The sequence below is a fragment of the Oncorhynchus kisutch genome, linkage group LG10, assembly GCF_002021735.2.
Source record: "Oncorhynchus kisutch isolate 150728-3 linkage group LG10, Okis_V2, whole genome shotgun sequence".
Lineage (NCBI taxonomy): Eukaryota > Metazoa > Chordata > Actinopteri > Salmoniformes > Salmonidae > Oncorhynchus > Oncorhynchus kisutch.
This window is the reverse complement of record NC_034183.2, coordinates 7,999,026-8,017,718: the sequence shown is the minus strand read 5'-3', so window position 1 is coordinate 8,017,718 and position 18,693 is coordinate 7,999,026. Positions and strand designations below refer to the sequence as shown.

The following is an 18,693-nucleotide window of genomic DNA, read 5'->3' as shown; positions in this document are numbered from 1 at the left end:
TGTAAATACAACCCATACTTATATATATATATATATAAACATTACACATTCAGACGTTTCAAAAACAATAAAGACATTACAAATGTGATATTATATATATATATAATATGACATTTGTAATGTCTTTATTGTTTTTGAAACGTCTGAATGTGTAATGTTTACTGTTCATATTTATTGTTTATTTCACTTTTGTATATTATCCACCTCACTTGCTTTGGCAATGTTAACACATGTTTCCCATGCCAATAAAGCCCCTTGAATTGAATTGCTAGTCCCCCCCCCCCCCCCCCCCCCCCCCCCCGATATCCCAGTTGTCTTAAAACGCTTTGAAGACGGAAGTCGGATATTTACGAGTTCCCAGTTGTTTTGAACGCAGCATTATACAGCGCGTTCGAGCGCCCTAACTACATGGACTTTACAAAAAACGTGATCAAAGGTCATATCGTTTAGACGGTATACCATTGCAAGTTTCTGCAGTTGCTCTTCACCAACTTCATTCTGCATTGTGGGAGGTTCTATTGTCAACCAATTATGGTTGTTTGACCAAACAGGAACCAATTTGTCGCGATTTATATGTACTGTGGATATAAACAAATAAGTGATAAAGAAAACGCTACAGGCCCAGTGCACTATTTTTGTGAAAATGTTTTAACTAAATGTGTTAGAGTGTTTACCAGTATTTGTAACTTGAGTTTGATCATTGTCTGCACAAAATAGTTAATCTGATAATACTTGTGGAATATAAAAATACATGCTTGATATATGTTTAATATCATTACAAACCACTTGATGTCTCCATGTACTCAATTACTGTATTGTACATTGTTTTATCGTCATGGTGATGAAAAGTCTGAATGTTGGAGTGTGCCTCTGTCTATTCCCCCCTCCCTATTTTTGGTTTGCTGAATATAAGGAATTTGAAATTATTTATACTTTTGATACTTATGTACAATTAAAACCAAATATTTTAGACTTTTACTCAAGTCGTATTTTACTGGGTGACTTTCACTTTTACTTGAGTCATTTTCTATTAAGGTATCTTTACTTTTACTCAAGTATGACAATGGGGTACTTTTTCTACCGCTGGCAAAAAACACTCAGTGACACGATATGCAACAAATAACTGTTTACTATCCATCAGGGAAATATCAAATTTATCTAAAAATGGAACACAGTCTCCTGAATGATCATATAACATTACTATCCATATGATCATAGCATGTACACCTAACCTGTATAGACCTGTGTGGCGCAGCGGTCTAAAGGCACTGCATCTCTGTGCAAGAAGCATCACTACAGACCCTGGTTTGAATCCGGGCTGTATCACGTCCGGCTGTGATTGGGAGTCCCATAGAGCGGCGCACAATTGGCCCAAGTTTGGATGGTGTAGGCCGTTACTGTAAATAAGAATTTGTTCTTACCTAGTCACATTAAAAATATATATATATTATATTTATCCATGGCAATGGTATTAACATTAACCTCACCTCATATCATTTATATATCCATATTGTTATTGTAGTACAGGATACATATTAACATGCATACAGAAGGTAGATCGGGGGTCAATGAGAAATTACATTCAAATGCTGCGAAGCAACATACATGACCCAAAAAACATATGGAATATGGAATACTGCTGTCTGTCAAACGGACTGCAGTTCTGGTCTCCTAGGATGCGTTTGAAATGGCACCCTATTCCATTCAGTTAAGACCAGGTTAGCATCTCAAATTGCTTCCTATTCCCTATACAGTGCACCAGAAGTAGTTCACTACATAGGGAATAGGGTGCCATTTCAGACCAGACAACAGAGCATTGTATTGGTAAGCTTGGACACAGCTGTGTTTAACATCAGTAAACCAAAACATACTGTTATGTCCCTTATGTACACGACATTGGCACACGGTCTGGTCTGACTCACAAATTCACCAGAACCACACCTATTGACTTACTACAATCAGAAACGTTGTTTTGTTCTGTTGCACGTACAGTGAAGAACCAAGGCTTCTGTCAACCTAACAGAGCATGTTACTACAGACGGACACGGTAAACGTAAAGGATTGTAGCCTGGTTTAACCAGATTGGATAATGCGCTCACCACTGTTTCGCTATCAACGGTGAAATGTATTGACATCAGGAGATCAGATGCCAGGCTAAAGGGATTATAGTCTACTGGACTAGATACTGAATACAATGTTATTTTGCTGGTGCAATATTATTAACAATCCATTTTTATCATCCACAGATATATATCTTTACAAACGTGCCCTATTCTGCTCTTACTGGCAAGGGCACATGCTATTTAAGCGAGGCCAATGTACAGTATATAAACTGAGGTTTATCATTTTATAGTTACAAGTTGATCTGTAAATTCATGTTTTATATCGCTCCAGTGTGTTTAAGTGAATACAGCGAGCACGGAGTATATAATATATAATATATTATTCAATGATGAGAATAAAACCCATTAGAAGCCTTTTATACACCAATGACTGCGGAGAGACAGAAAGAGCAGAGCTGCATATACACTCACATACCTTCTAGAACATATACACTCTGCCTCACATACCTTCTAGAACATATACTCTCTGCCTCACATACCTTCTAGAACATATACTCTCTGCCTCACAAACCTTCTAGAACATATACACTCTGCCTCACATACCTTCTAGAACATATACACTCTGCCTCACATACCTTCTAGAACATATACACTCTGCCTCACATACGTTCTAGAACATATACACTCTGCCTCACATACCTTCTAGAACATATACACTTTGCCTCACATACCTTCTAGAACATATACACTCTGCCTCACATACCTTCTAGAACATATACACTCTGCCTCACATACCTTCTAGAACATATACACTCTGCCTCACATACCTTCTAGAACATATACACTCTGCCTCACATACCTTCTAGAATTTATACAGGAAAAGTACAACAACAACAACAAAAGTTTTGAGAAATATTTAAAATAAAATCATATTGAACATCATCACACAATCAGACAAGACAATTCACAGTTTTTTTTTTTTTTTTTTAAATATCTGGCATTCATGTACACATCTTCACATTTGTTTCAAGTCTAATATTGTATTACACATTTTTGTAATATACATCTTTTACATTTTCAGAGTTAACTTTCTTGAGACTAAAACATTTTCCACTGCAGTCAAATGTAGCTATGCGGTAGTTCCATCTCTAAATGAAAACATCGATACTCATAAAGGCTACAGTTATTTTCTTCCCGTTTCAGTTCATAAAATGAGATGTTTGTATAAACAATATTCAATGTTTTCTATATATACCATAATCACATCTATACTCATGTACTAACGTTGACAGCCACATTTTATGTTTTCACTTGTAAAGGTTAAACTCCACCATTACCCAGCAGGCAAAACTGTTTGAAATGATGTCACAATGACATCATTACAACCAGATTTGCCCCCTGGGTAATGTAGTCTTTTTTTTCTTCTTTTAAAGCATTTGCTTCACAGGGTTCACTTTAGGATTAGTGAGAGGATTGACCAATGGGAATAAACATTCATAACATCTAACATCTGTCCATCTACAAATAGCAAATACTATATCTTCAATGGGGAATTAAGACTACGTTTTGGAAATGTTCCACTGTTTCCATCATTCCCTTCTGCCCCCTATAGACAGAACTGTCTGCCCCCTATAGACAGAACTATCTGCCCCCTATAGACAGAACTGTCTGCCCCCTATAGACAGAACTATCTGCCCCCTATAGACAGAACTATCTGCCCCCTATAGACAGAACTGTCTGCCCCCTATAGACAGAACTATCTGCCCCCTATAGACAGAACTATCTGCCCCCTATAGACAGAACTATCTGCCCCCTATAGACATAACTATCTGCCCCCTATAGACAGAACTATCTGCCCCCTATAGACAGAACTATTTGCCCCTTCACAGACGGAACGATTTTTGTTTCACCTAGTCTAGGGTAGCCTAGTGGTTAGAGTGTAGAGGTGGCAGGGTAGCCTAGTGGTTAGAGTGTAGAGGTGGCAGGGTAGCCTAGTGGTTAGAGAGTTGGACTAGGAAACAGAAGGTTGCACGTTCAAACCCCCGAGCTGACAAGGTACAAATCTGTTGTTCTGCCCCTGAACAGGCAGTTAACCCACTGTTCCTAGGCCGTCATTGAAAAATAGAATTTGTTCTTAACTGACTTGCCTGGTTAAATAAAGGTAAAATAAACTGGGTTACAGTAGTCATAGACTTATCTGGAATGTTCCATCCTATACTTAACACTGTACATGTGTGCTTAAATTGGTTGTTATTTTTAAACATCTATTAATTATTTCACTTATAGTCAACAGAATAACATGCTCGCTCAAAACACACTCCCCATAACCTGAAATAAATCTGAAAATGTTGAGCAATTGAACACCTCTAATATGGCTAATGTTGACGACGCCAACAGCACGTCTGGTATTTCTACTGTAGACAGACTAACATGTAGCTATTAGCCATGTAGCTATTAGCCATCTAGCAACTAGCTAAGATCTAAAAAAAAAAAACAGATGAATACAATAAAGTCATTTTATGTCTAAAACAAAGTAGATGTCAATTCCTGAGAATCTAAGTTGATACAAAATCAAAATTCAACATGGACAAAATTGTGATAATCCTTTTTAAATAGGATTAAATTTGATCTTTCTGCATTTTTGTCATGTCCATGTGGCAAAACTGCATCCTTGACAATAATACAGTACTGCAAAAACAAGTATAAACTGTTTTTCAAAAACATGACAGAACATCACAAGCCTACCCCACTAGGTCCCTGTGTGGATCAGTTGGTAGAGCAGGGCACTTGCAATGTCAGGGTTGTGGGTTCAAATCCCATGGGGGACAAGTACAAACATAAAAGTACAAAAAAAATGTATGCTCACTATTGTAAGTTGCTCTGGATAAGAGAGTCAAATATACTAAAACTAATATTTTTTTTGAAACGTTGCAATGGCTCTAGTAAGACAGTGTTGGGTTCTTCTTTTCAAAGCTAATGAGCATTACAGGGCAGTGCAAGTATCTGTCTGGCACATGGAAGCAGAGAAATTTATATTGTGTGTGTAATATGTTATTACTATGTGTAATAACTATGTGCATGTTTGGAGTGCTGGTCCATTTTTGTAAAATTATTATTCCTACATTTAGGAAAAACCTTTTGAAGCAAAATCAAAACAGTATGACACATTTTAATATATACAGTGGGGAGAACAAGTATTTGATACACTGCCGATTTTACAGGTTTTTCTATTTACAAAGCATGTAGAGGTCTATAATTTTGTATCAAATTAATTACTTAAAAATCATACAATGTGATTTTCTGGATTTTTGTTTTAGATTCCGTCTCTCACAGTTGAAGTGTACCTATGATAAAAATTATAGACCTCTACATGCTTTGTAAGTAGAAAAACCTGTAAAATCGGCAGTGTATCAAATACTTTGTCTCCCCACTGTATATATTTTTGTTATCTAAGAATTATCTGAATGTAATCGTGAATTGTGGTTCTCATTTGATGATCATCCCTTTTCATCTCCCCAGTCTGTCCCTCACCTAGCCTGGGAGGCTCGGTTTCTGCTCTCATAACAACTGACGCGAGATCAGAAACAGACTGTCAACCTGGCTATTCCTCACCCCTTCTCTCCCACCCTCTCCTCCTCCCTGCCCTACATGCCCGGGTCGTCATAATTGTAGGTGGGTGCCTGTGAGTACTGGGGCTGTTGCTGCTGCATGGCTCCCTGTGCCACCCCCACGGCGGCCTGCTGCGCCGCCTGCTGGACGTGAGGGTTCTTCCAGGCCCCGGTGGTCCACTCCTCCTGGGCTTTACTCATACTGCCCCCAGTGCCACGGTACATGTTGTGCACCTGGAGAGAGAGAGTCAGGGAGATGGTGTTAGCGTGAGTTGTATTACTGTAGCACAAACAGAGGACACAATAAAGAGTACTGTCTTTGCTCATGTTGTGCCTGGTGCTACAACACATGTTGTCCCTGCTACAGTACATGTTGTCCCTGGTGTTATGGCACATGTTGTGCCTGGTGTTACGGTACATGATGTGCCTGGTGTTACGATACATGATGTCCCTGGTGTTATGGTACATGTTGTCCCTGGTGTTCAGGACATGTTATGCCTAGTGCGATGGTACATGATGTCCCTGGTGTTACGGTACATGATGTGCCTGGTGTTAAGGTACATGATGTCCCAGGTGTTACGGTACATGATGTCCCTGGTGTTACGGTACATGTTATGCATGGTGTTACGGTACATGTTATGCCTGGTGTGATGGTACATGATGTCCCTGGTGTTACGGTAAATGTTATGCCTGGTACGATGGTACATTATGTCCCTGGTGTTACGGGACATGTTATCCCTGGTGTTATGGTACATGTTGTCCCCGATGTCACGGTACATGTTATGCCTGGTACGATGGTACATGATGTCCCTGGTGTTACGGCACATGTTGTGCCTGGTGTTAGGGTACATGTTGTGCCTGGTGTTACGGTACATGTTATGCCTGGTACGATGGTACATGATGTCCCTGGTGTTACGGTACATGTTGTCCCTGGTGCGATGGTACGTGTTGTCCCTGGTGTTACGGTACATGTTGTCCCTGGTGTTACGGTACATGTTATCCCTGGTGCATGATGTCCCCGGTACATGATGTCCCTGGTGTTACGGTACATGTTGTCCCTGGTGTTACGGTACATATCGCCCCTGGTGTTATGGTACATATTGCCCCTGGTGTTGTGGTACATGTTGTCCCTGGTGTTACGGTACATGTTGTCCCTGGTGCTATGGTACATATTGCCCCCGGTGTTGTGGTACATGTTGTCCCTGGTGTTACGGTACATGTTGTCCCTGGTGTTACGGTACATGTTGTCCCTGGTGCATGATGTCCCTGGTACATTATGTCCCTGGTGTTACGGTACATGATGTCCCTGGTGTCACGGTACATGATGTCCCTGGTGCTACAACACATGTTGTCCCTGGTGTCACGGTACATGCTGTCCCCGGTGTTACGGTACATGTTGTCCCTGGTGTTACGGTACATGTTATCCCTGGTGCATGATGTCCCAGGTACATGATGTCCCTGGTGTTTCGGTACATGTTGTCCCTGGTGTTACGGCACATGCTGTCCCTAGTGTTATGGTACATGTTGTCCCTAGTGCTATGGTACGTGTTGTCCCTAGTGCTATGGTACATGTTGTCCCTGGTGTTACGGTACATGTTGTCCCTGGTGTTACGGAACATGTTGTCCCTGGTGTTGTGGTACATGTTATCCCTGGTGTTACGGTACTAATAATTTTGCACGCCCAATTTTTCAGTTTTTGATTTGTTAAAAAAGTTTGAAATATCCAATAAATGTCGTTCCACTTGTTGTTGATTCTTCACAAAAAAATACAGTTTTATATCTTTATGTTTGAAGCCTGAAATGTGGCAAAAGGTCGCAAAGTTCAAGGGGGCCGAATACTTTCGTAAGGCACTGTATGTGGTAGTGGCCTGAGGGCACACAGTGTGTTGTGAAATTAATGGGGATCCATAATAAACCCCAAGAAGAGTAGCTGCTGCCTTGGCAGGAACTAATGGGGATCCATAATAAACCCCAAGAAGAGTAGCTGCTGCCTTGGCAGGAACTAATGGGGATCCTTGTGCTTCCTGGAGAGAGTCAGGGAGAGATTGAGATTGGTGTTTGAGATATATTTATATTATAACACAGTATAGGCCATATATATTACTTGTCCATCAACTATGTAGTCGACAAGTCAGGGATATTTATGAAATATTTTTGACTCTTTTATATTTAGGGAATCTATTGGGCTCCTGAGTGGTGCAGTGGTCTAAGGCACTGCATCTCAGTGTTAGAGGTGTAGCTACAGTCCCTGGTTCAATTCCAGGCTGTATCACACCCGGCTGCGATTGGGAGTCCCTTAGGGTGGCGCACAATTGGCCCAGGTTTGGCTGGGGTAGGCCGTCATTGTAAATAACAATTTGTTCTTAACTGACTTGCCTAGTTAAATAAAAGTACACTTTTTTTGTTTTTTTACAGGGATATTAATTAACATTTCAGTGTTCACATCAATGAAGGGTAAATGTGCCTGAGTTAGCAGAAGAGATCATATTCACCCGCCTGTAGTACCTGAGATGTGAGTCATATTACAGCTAAAGTCAAACTAAAGCTGTAAGAAAGAAATACTGCTGATCTAGGATCAGATCCCTCCTGTCCATTTCCTGTCTTATTCATTCTGATATAAAAGGCTAAACTGATCCGAGATCAGCACTCCTCTACTCTAAGACACTTTATGAATGTGGGCCCTGATCTCCTGTTACTATAGCAGCCCATCAAGTTGTTGTCCTCTTCAGGTCAAAGACACTAAAGGATGCAGAGAGATCTGATCTCCTGTTATTATAGCAGCCCATCAAGTTGTTGTCCTCTTCAGGTCAAAGACACAAAAGCTATATTTCCTGGAGAACGTACACCAAGAAAATATGGTCAGAAAGATAAGATGATACAATTGTGGGTTTGTCTTGACAGTTTGCTATTGCCTCAACAGACAAGAGCAGTACTAGAAGTACAGTAGTAGTTGGGAGAAACTGTTTTTTTTCAGCTGAATCATATTTTGGAAGTTTACATACACCTTGGCCAAATACATTTAAACATTTATTCTAGTAAAAATTCTATGTCTTAGGTCAGTTAGGATCACCACTTTATTTTAAGAATGTGAAATGTCAGAATAATAGTAGAGAGAATGATTTATTTCAGCTTTTATTTCTTTCATCACATTCCCAGTGGGTTTACATACACTCAATGAATATTTGGTAGCATTGGCCTTAAATTGTTTAACTTGAGTCAAATGTTTTAGGTAGCTTTCCACAAGCTTCCCACAATAAGTTGGGTGAATTTTGGCCCATTCCTCCTGACAGAGCTGGTGTAACTGAGAAAGGTTCGTAGCACTCCTCGCTTGCACACACTTTTTCAGTTCTGCCCACAATTGTTCTATGGGATTGAGGTCAGGGCTTTGTGATGGCAACTCCAATACCTTGACTTTGCTGTCCTTAAGCCATTTTGACACAACTTTGGAAGTATGCTTGGGGTCATTGTCCATTTGGAAGACCCATTTGCGGCCAAGCTTTAATTTCCTGACTGATGTCTTGAGATGTTGCTTCAATGTATCCACATCATTTTCCTTGCTATTTTGTGAAGTGCACCAGTCCCTCCTGCAGCAAAGCACCCCCACAACATGATGCTGCCACCCCCGTGCTTCACGGTTGGGATGGTGTTCTTCGGCTTGCAAACCTCCCCCTTTTTTCCTCCAAACATAACTATGGTCATTATGATCAAACAGTTCTATTTTTGTTTCATCAGACCAGAGGACATTTCTCCAACAAGTATGATCTTTGTCCCCATGTGCAGTTGCAAACCGTAGTCTGGCTTTTTTATGGAGGTTTTGGAGCAGTGGCTTCTTCCTTGCTGAGCGGCCTTTCAGGTTATGTTGATATAGGACTCATTTTACTGTGGATATAGATACTTTTGTACCTGTTTCCTAAGACATCTTCACAAGGTCCTTTGCTGTTGTTCTGGGATTGATTTGCTCTTTTCACACCAAAGTACATTCATCTCTAGGAGACAGAACACATCTCCTTCCTGAGAGGTATGACGGCTGCGTGGTCCCATGGTGTTTATAGTTGCGTACTATTGTTTGTACAGATGAACGTGGTACCTTGAAAATTACTCCCAAGGATAAACCAGACTTGTTTTTCTGAGGTCTTGGCTGATTTCTTTTGATTTTCCCATGATGTCAAGCAAAGAGGCACTGAGTTTGAAGGTAGGCCTTGAAATACATCCACAGGTACACCTACAATTGACTCAAATTATGTCAATTAGCCTATCAGAAGCTTCTAAAGCCATGACATAATTTTCTGGAATTTTCCAAGCTGTTTAAAGGCACAGTCAACTTAGTGTATGTAAACTTCTGACCCACTGGAATTGAGATACAGTAAATTATAAGTGAAATAATCTGTCTGTAAACAATTGTTGGAAAAATGACTTGTGTCATGCACAAAAGCACAAAGTAGATGTCCTAACCGACTTGCCAAAACTATAGTTTGTTAACAAGAAATTTGTGGAGTGGTTGAAAAACGAGTTTTAATGACTCCAACCTAAGTGTATGTAAACTTCCGACTTCAACTGTATCTACAGAAACCACACTGCACATATTGCTAGAGTCCATTATACTCTAGTCAGAATGAGAAACGTGTTGCTAGAGTCCATTATACTCTAGTCAGAGTGAGAAACGTGTTGCTAGAGTCCATTATACTCTAGTCAGAATGAGAAACGTGTTGCTAGAGTCCATTATACTCTAGTCAGAATGAGAAACATATTGCTAGAGTCCATTATACTCTAGTCAGAGTGAGAAAAGTGTTGCTAGAGTCCATTATACTCTAGTCAGAGTGAGAAAAGTGTTGCTAGAGTCCATTATACTCTAGTCAGAATGAGAAACGTGTTGCTAGAGTCCATTATACTCTAGTCAGAGTGAGAAACGTGTTGCTAGAGTCCATTATACTCTAGTCAGAATGAGAAACGTGTTGCTAGAGTCCATTATACTCTAGTCAGAATGAGAAACGTGTTGCTAGAGTCCATTATTCTCTAGTCAGAATGAGAAACGTGTTGCTAGAGTCCATTATACTCTAGTCAGAATGAGAAACGTGTTGCTAGAGTCCATTATACTCTAGTCAGAATGAGAAACGTGTTGCTAGAGTCCATTATACTCTAGTCAGAGTGAGAAACATATTGCTAGAGTCCATTATACTCTAGTCAGAATGAGAAACGTGTTGCTAGAGTCCATTATACTCTAGTCAGAGTGAGAAACATATTGCTAGAGTCCATTATACTCTAGTCAGAGTGAGAAACATATTGCTAGAGTCCATTATACTCTAGTCAGAATGAGAAACGTGTTGCTAGAGTCCATTATACTCTAGTCAGAATGAGAAACGTGTTGCTAGAGTCCATTATACTCTAGTCAGAATGAGAAACGTGTTGCTAGAGTCCATTATACTCTAGTCAGAATGAGAAACGTGTTGCTAGAGTCCATTATACTCTAGTCAGAGTGAGAAAAGTGTTGCTAGAGTCCATTATACTCTAGTCAGAATGAGAAACATGTTGCTAGAGTCCATTATACTCTAGTCAGAATGAGAAACGTGTTGCTAGAGTCCATTATACTCTAGTCAGAATGAGAAACGTGTTGCTAGAGTCCATTATACTCTAGTCAGAGTGAGAAACGTGTTGCTAGAGTCCATTATACTCTAGTCAGAGTGAGAAACGTGTTGCTAGAGTCCATTATACTCTAGTCAGAGTGAGAAACGTGTTGCTAGAGTCCATTATACTCTAGTCAGAGTGAGAAACGTGTTGCTAGAGTCCATTATACTCTAGTCAGAATGAGAAACGTGTTGCTAGAGTCCATTATACTCTAGTCAGAATGAGAAACATATTGCTAGAGTCCATTATACTCTAGTCAGAGTGAGAAAAGTGTTGCTAGAGTCCATTATACTCTAGTCAGAATGAGAAACGTGTTGCTAGAGTCCATTATTCTCTAGTCAGAGTGAGAAACGTGTTGCTAGAGTCCATTATACTCTAGTCAGAATGAGAAACGTGTTGCTAGAGTCCATTATTCTCTAGTCAGAATGAGAAACGTGTTGCTAGAGTCCATTATACTCTAGTCAGAGTGAGAAAAGTGTTGCTAGAGTCCATTATACTCTAGTCAGAATGAGAAACGTGTTGCTAGAGTCCATTATACTCTAGTCAGAATGAGAAACGTGTTGCTAGAGTCCATTATACTCTAGTCAGAATGAGAAACGTGTTGCTAGAGTCCATTATACTCTAGTCAGAGTGAGTTAGTTAGAGTAAAGTGTGGAAGTTATGGTAGAACATTACAATATTATGTTTTAATATTGTTTTATGTAGCAAATACTTTGATTAGTACTCTCTGATCTGTGTCTGTGGGACTGAGTTGGGCCTCTTCCATTGAATGATTAGTGTATGTGAAAGGCTGGCCTGTCTGCCAGGGCCAGGTGAACCGTCCAGTTTCTCTCTCACATGCAGATGGACACTGGACTTGTGAGGAGGATCCAGTGTCCCATTGTTGCATTAGTATCTGTGTGTTATTTAAGGAGTGCCAAGCTGAGAAGATGACCCTGTATAAACAAGCAGTAAAATGACCTAGAGACAGAAACCTGGCAACATGTAAATCTTGCTGTCTGTAACTCGATAACACAACGTACCTTCGTATAATTCTACACATCTGTTGATTGTCATGAACATTCTGGAGGATGTACTTTGCTATGAAGAGCTGTAACCTAAATCTGCTGGTGGGTTCTCAGTGATCCCCTTCAGATGATTGTTGACCAGCTGCATTATTGCTGTATGTTTGACTGTACGTTTGTTTTTACTCCACGTGTCACTCTGTGTTGTTGTTTGTGTCACACTGCTTTGCTTTATCTTGGACAGGACGCAGTTGTAAATGAGAACTTGTTCTCAATTGGCCTACCTGGTTAAATAAAGGTGTTCTCAACTAGCCTACCTGGTTAAATAAAGGTGTTCTCAACTAGCCTACCTGGTTAAATAAAGGTGTTCTCAACTAGCCTACCTGGTTAAATAAAGGTGTTCTCAACTAGCCTACCTGGTTAAATAAAGGTGTTCTCAATTGGCCTACCTGGTTAAATAAACTTGTTCTCAATTGGCCTACCTGGTTAAATAAAGGTGTTCTCAATTGGCCTACCTGGTTAAATAAAGGTGTTCTCAATTGGCCTACCTGGTTAAATAAACTTGTTCTCAATTGGCCTACCTGGTTAAATAAAGGTGTTCTCAACTAGCCTACCTGGTTAAATAAAGGTGTTCTCAACTAGCCTACCTGGTTAAATAAAGGTGTTCTCAACTAGCCTACCTGGTTAAATAAAGGTGTTCTCAACTAGCCTACCTGGTTAAATAAAGGTGATTTTTTATTTTTATTATTTTATAATTAAATAATAAAGTTTGATTGTTTTGAAGAAATCTAAAAGTCTCTCTCCTTTGGACAGAAATATTCCACAACAAAGTGAAAATGTATATAGCACACACACACACACACATAGTACTATGGTACCTTGGTGAGCCCGGTGAAGGAGAGGACAGCCATGGCAGTGAACATGATGGTGGGGATCAGCATGACTACAGCGGAGCCTATATTGGTGCTGAAGAAGGTGATGGTAGCCAGCCAGCCACTGGAGGAAAGGAAACAGGAAGAAAACCACAACAAGGTCACAGCAAGTCCACGCCTGTTCTAAAGGCAGGCTTTCCCTAATGATAACAATTCTATCAGCTGTTAGGCTTACGGACGAAAATCAGGTCAATCAATCAAGCAAATCAATCAAACTGTATAGCCCTTTTTTTTTTACATCAACAGTGGTCACAAAGTGCTTTACAGTAACCCGATCTAGAACCCCAAAGAGCAAGGTGAAGAACTATGGAGGAACCTTTCTCAGAGGCGACTGGAGGGCCATACTATCAAAGCCAATGGGCGTGACTCTCCCACAAATAAAAAAAAACATTGGTGTTTTATGAGGCTTTTTCCAAGTAAAAAAAATAAAAATAACATTACATTTTGGCCATCAATGGCCTTCATCAGACTGAACCTAGAAGGAAGAAACATTGAGAGGAACCAGATTCCCGAGAGGACACCCAGGCTCCATCCTTACCAGATGCCCCAGCCTGGAATGCCTATACACTGGATGATGCTGATCACCACCTGGGCCATGAACACGAAGAAGAACGCCATGAAGTTGAACGAGCTGTCAGTCCTACAAGGGGGGAGGGAGGAGAGAAGTAAATCCAATCAGAAATCCAGGATTTAACCTAGACAGTGGAGGCTGCTGAGGGGAGAGAACGGCTCATAATAATGGCCGGAACAGAGCAAATGGAATGGCATCCAACACCTGGAAACCATGTGTTTGATGTATGTGATACCATTCCACTGATTCCACTCCAGTCATTACCACGAGACCGTCCTCCCCAATTAAGTTATCACCAACCTCCTGTAACCACTGTATATCTGGGGGGGGAATAGCCTGAAGAAAGGGTTTACTCATGTCTCTCTGCCTCATCTAATGTAACATGGGCTGCGTTCAGTAAGTCAGAATGGTGTTCCAACGTTTAATTCAACAAAGACAGTACTGAACGACCAAAATGTTGGCGAACGTTAAACCATACTGAACGCACCCCAGATGTCAGAAAGAAGGATGTACTTACTTGAAGGCCTTGTAGATGGGTCTGAACCAGCACACGTAGGAGCAGGGGGTGAACAGGATGAGCCACAGAATAGCCATGCCAAAGTTAGTGGCTCCGCCCCCGCCGCACATCCATGCCAGGCAGCCAATCAGATTGACCGCCAAGGTGGCACTGTTGACTGTAATGATCACAGGTGGTCAAAAAAGGTTAAATAATGATATTAACGGTGGACCTTGCATTATTTACAATGCAGTAGCATTGGTCATGCTTTTAAATTGTATTTATTTAACCATTCAGGTCAATTAAAAACAAATTCATATTTACAATGATGGCCTGGTGTTCAATTAGGGCATGCAACGGTAATGGAGAATGAGGGTGTCTGATTGGACAAGTCCAGGTCGTCCCTCTCTGTTTCAGTCTGTTTTCAACGGTTTGGTGCCAAATAAACAGGACCATCATGTTACTGTTTTCCCATTTCCTGTTAGTACAATTACATTGTCTGGGACGGGGACCTTGTGTAATTAAAGTACAACAGCACCGTCTGTTATTGGATGATTAATCTAGCAAAGTAAAGTTTAATTGGTTGCTTCAGATTTGTATGAGAGTTCGCAGAGACAGTAAAGGTAACTATGATTTTGTATCTTCGGTATAGGGGAGAGATCTCTATGGTCTGTGTCCCAAATATAAATATTGAACGATAAAGAAAATATGCTGTAATTTGTATGATTTGTATAAAAAAAAACACAAAATTAAAAAGCTATCTATTCAACACACAATACAGTGACTACTAGGCTAAAGGGCACAAACTAATGATAAACTATTGGGATTATTTATAACATATATGTCACAGGACTTACTTATACAATCCCCAACCTGAGTGATAATGCAAATTAAATGAAAATGATAATGAAAGGTATACGATCATCCATCTATAAAGATTACCATTGAATTATTAGCTGCATTTTCAGCTCTTGTTGTCAAGCCAACGGTATAGATGGGAGGCTTTGAACTAGCGGATGTTGATTTAGATGAAAAACCATGTCAAGTAACAATTCTTGGCTGGATGCCTGAAAGTCTTATCAAACCAGCTACACCCGCCTTCCTGCTATACCTGTGTTTGTTTCCCATAATGCTTTGGGTGACGTTAAAAGTCATCTGAAAAGAAAGGCCAAACAGTAGCAGTAGCACTTAACAGCTTGCCGTTATGACGTCACTCAAGCAATCTACACAATAAATACGCAAAGGACTTGGTTAGAATGGGCCGGCGCTGCCCGGCACAGCACCAGAACCTCTAATCTTCTACTGCTTGAGTACTGACCAACTCTTGTAGAATATTAGCTCTAATACTTGATGACTAAAACCCAGTTTAACCAAGTTCAGAACTAAAAAGCATTCTCAATGGAAAAAATGGTGTATAAGGCTTGCTTAATCTGTCTGGGAAACACTATTTAGTGCACTACTTTTGACCAGGACCCATAGGGTCAAAAGTAGTGCACTAAATAGGGAATAGGGTGTCATTTGGAAGACATCCTGTGGTTAGAGACTGAGTCATCTGTGTCGGTTTCCCAGACAGAACCCTATGGGTCCTGGCCAAAAGTAGTGCACTAAATAGGGAATAGGGTGCCATTTGTGATACCAACACACTCACAGATCCATAGGTAGTAGAGCTTCTTGCAGATGGAGCGGTGTACATCTGGGATCTCATTGAAGTCCTGATAGAAACACGGCTTCAGAGGAATGAAGCCAGGCAGGGGAGGGAAATTGTTTTCTGTGGGGGATAAAAGTAAGAGGCTCAGAATTTAACTTACTTAGTTAGTCAAATCTTGAATTAAAAACAAAAATCCAAGATAAAATATTAAAGTTAAAAGTATAAGGATTCAACCTGATCAACACACAAATTATATTAAAACAGTCAGGTTAAGCATTGTGTGCTATAATTGCATGATAGTAAAATGCTTATTAGCTACTTACTACTAATGACGTATATATCTTACAAAAGAGTAGCATGATTCAATATTCAATACAGAAATCACACTCTACAAAATATTCCCACTACTATACCATCCCTGTATGTATAAAGACTGTTCTTACCTGCCATTACAATTTGATATTTTCCTCCAGTTGGAAATAAATATAATTCAGACTAAAACTCAACACCTTAGAAATTATCCTGAAAAGAATATTACATTGTATCAATATTTCAGCAAAGGAAAGTATAATTTTATGATCATAAACACCATAACTGCCTTCATAATATTCCAAGCAACAAACCGGTATGTAGGCTATCGGTAAGAAATATGAAAAACCTTGAGCGCCCAATGCATGGGTCGGTTAACAGTGAAATTACGCCAAAACCGACTCTCCCTCCCAGTGTGCTTTGCGCTCGTAGCCTTTATAGCCCACCGCCCCCGCACCTACAATATGGGATTACAATGTAACATGTTACGTCGATTATGCATAATATTCTATGGCTACAAACCCTCCATTCTGATAGCCTCCTGAATACGGCCATTGTTGTCAGTGAGATATACATTGTAGACTGCATAAAATAATCTGTCATTTATTTTAATAAAGTTTGACAGTGTGATGATGGATATTTATGATATTTGCAGCTACCGTTCAAACACTCATAGGTTGAGGGTGTTTGGATGAAGGGCATTTTCCCAGCATATATTTTTGCACCAAATGGGCCTATACCACCAGACTGATAACAAACGATTTTATGAGAGCACGAATCAATGCAACATTTTACGTTTCTCCGATGTTGTTATTCATTTTAAAGGATGGGCAGGATGCAAGATTCCGCTGTTTGTAAACTACAATTGCATCGTGATGAGCACTACTGTCAATGGAGAAAGGGGCGCCCTTCAGATGAGTAACCGTAGTAGAGACCTAGCCTACGACACGATGGAGTATTTTCAGCAGGACTCAATAAACAAGTCAAACGATTGTACCATTCCTGCCGCATGATTATTCTACATTCTATTAATGTACGGAGCATTTAGTAAATCTATAATTCTCCCAATCGTGTAATTGAAACAGAATGAGTGAATGAAATTAAATGAAATGAAATGTAAATAAAACGGTATGGATTCGTTACTTTGGAAAGGATCTATCGCTTACCTCTTTTTTTTTCTTCCAAAACCAGGAATGCTGTTACTATGCAACGTTCTTCAATTGCATTATATGACGATATTCTTTAAGAAACACAACACACGCTGAAGAAATTAAAACGAGAGACATAAATTCTATATTCGATTAAAATCTGCAAAAACCAAACGAGAGTTTGGGGGTAGAAAGCTATTCCGTGACGTCACGTTTCTCCTCTCTCTTTACGCACATACCCGTCCTACTAGGAAATGGTTTGAGGAAACGGAATCGTTGTTGGACAGTTAAACTGCTTACTAGCGGTATTTCACTCTCACTATCTTAAAGGAAAGGTTCACCCATTTCAGTGTTATATTGTTTTTGTGCATCTCCGAGTGATGCTCTATTGATTCCCTGGGTAGTTTCATGTTTTCATGTGTGTCTAATTTATTGGCGTTCAAGCAGGTAGAAATTCGTCCGGTATGATGTAGCACTGTGATAAAGTCTCTCTCGCTACACTGAAAGTTCATTGGAATAGTACTTTTAGATCGCGAAAACATCTATCATTCCTGTCACTGATGTCAGATTTCAATACTGGCCGATGTCATAACTCGGAAGGATGTCGGAAGGATGTCTTCTCTCGAATGAGCCATTGATCTTTTTTTTTTTGCGATATTCCTACCTAGAGAACTCTAGCACATTTGTCCTATTTGTCTACCAGAGATATTATCCAAAGAAGATGGGAATCTAATGAATTAAGAAAGTTTTAACGCCCCACACAGCAGACAGTCGACCAATCGTGTTCAAGTTGTCATGCTACGTAACGCGGTTGCTAAGCTTTTCGTTAAGCAATGCCTTCTCAATATCAGTGTATTTGTCGAATAACGTGCCTATTTTCCACGAAAGTACGTAATGTCACGATTCCAAAACTATATGATATTACACATAGTAAGTTAATTATCTCACATCTCGGAAAATATTTGTAATGTTAACTTCTTGTTGACGAAATTCGTGATAATGTTTTTTTTGTTGCTAGCGCTCAATAAACTCCCATTCAATCAAGGAAGGAGAGCGCCCCTTGTCCCAGAATCACACATAATGCACCGCGCGGCCCTTTGACGTGGCATGGGAAACGTTTCCCATCTCCTCAGAAGTGCATCTGCTGTTGCGAATGATCTGCAGTTTGAACACGGTGTAGTCCTAAATTGATAGTGCAGTTTGTTTAGGCGATGTTATTGCTAACTAGCTACTTTACATGCTGATATTGCAAAAACAAAAAATATTGTTTTCACATATTAGCGTTAAGCCTG

The 18,693-nt window shown here is 40.0% G+C and overlaps 1 protein-coding gene across 3 annotated transcripts; it reads right to left on the bottom strand.

Annotated features, from left to right (window-relative positions):
- Positions 1 to 2,464: 2,464 nt before the first annotated feature.
- LOC109897694 (secretory carrier-associated membrane protein 5) lies at positions 2,465 to 17,765 on the bottom strand. 3 transcript variants are annotated; one of them, XR_004211151.1, is made up of 8 exons: positions 17,420 to 17,765; positions 16,388 to 16,466; positions 15,945 to 16,064; positions 14,318 to 14,474; positions 13,768 to 13,869; positions 13,176 to 13,293; positions 2,923 to 5,905; positions 2,465 to 2,890 (listed from the first exon to the last, which is right to left on the bottom strand). XR_004211151.1 is itself a non-coding variant. In XM_020492207.2 (7 exons), the coding sequence occupies exons 2-7, from the start codon at positions 16,392 to 16,394 to the stop codon at positions 5,708 to 5,710; spliced, it is 702 nt and encodes a 233-aa protein (XP_020347796.1). In that variant the 5' UTR covers positions 16,395 to 16,466; positions 17,420 to 17,765; the 3' UTR covers positions 2,465 to 5,707. The 3 variants fall into 3 exon arrangements, 2 of the variants coding, with proteins under 2 accessions (XP_020347796.1, XP_020347797.1); XM_020492207.2 differs by having other exon boundaries at positions 2,465 to 5,905; XM_020492208.2 differs by lacking the exon at positions 17,420 to 17,765 and adding an exon at positions 16,603 to 16,716 and having other exon boundaries at positions 2,465 to 5,905.
- Positions 17,766 to 18,693: the final 928 nt, after the last annotated feature.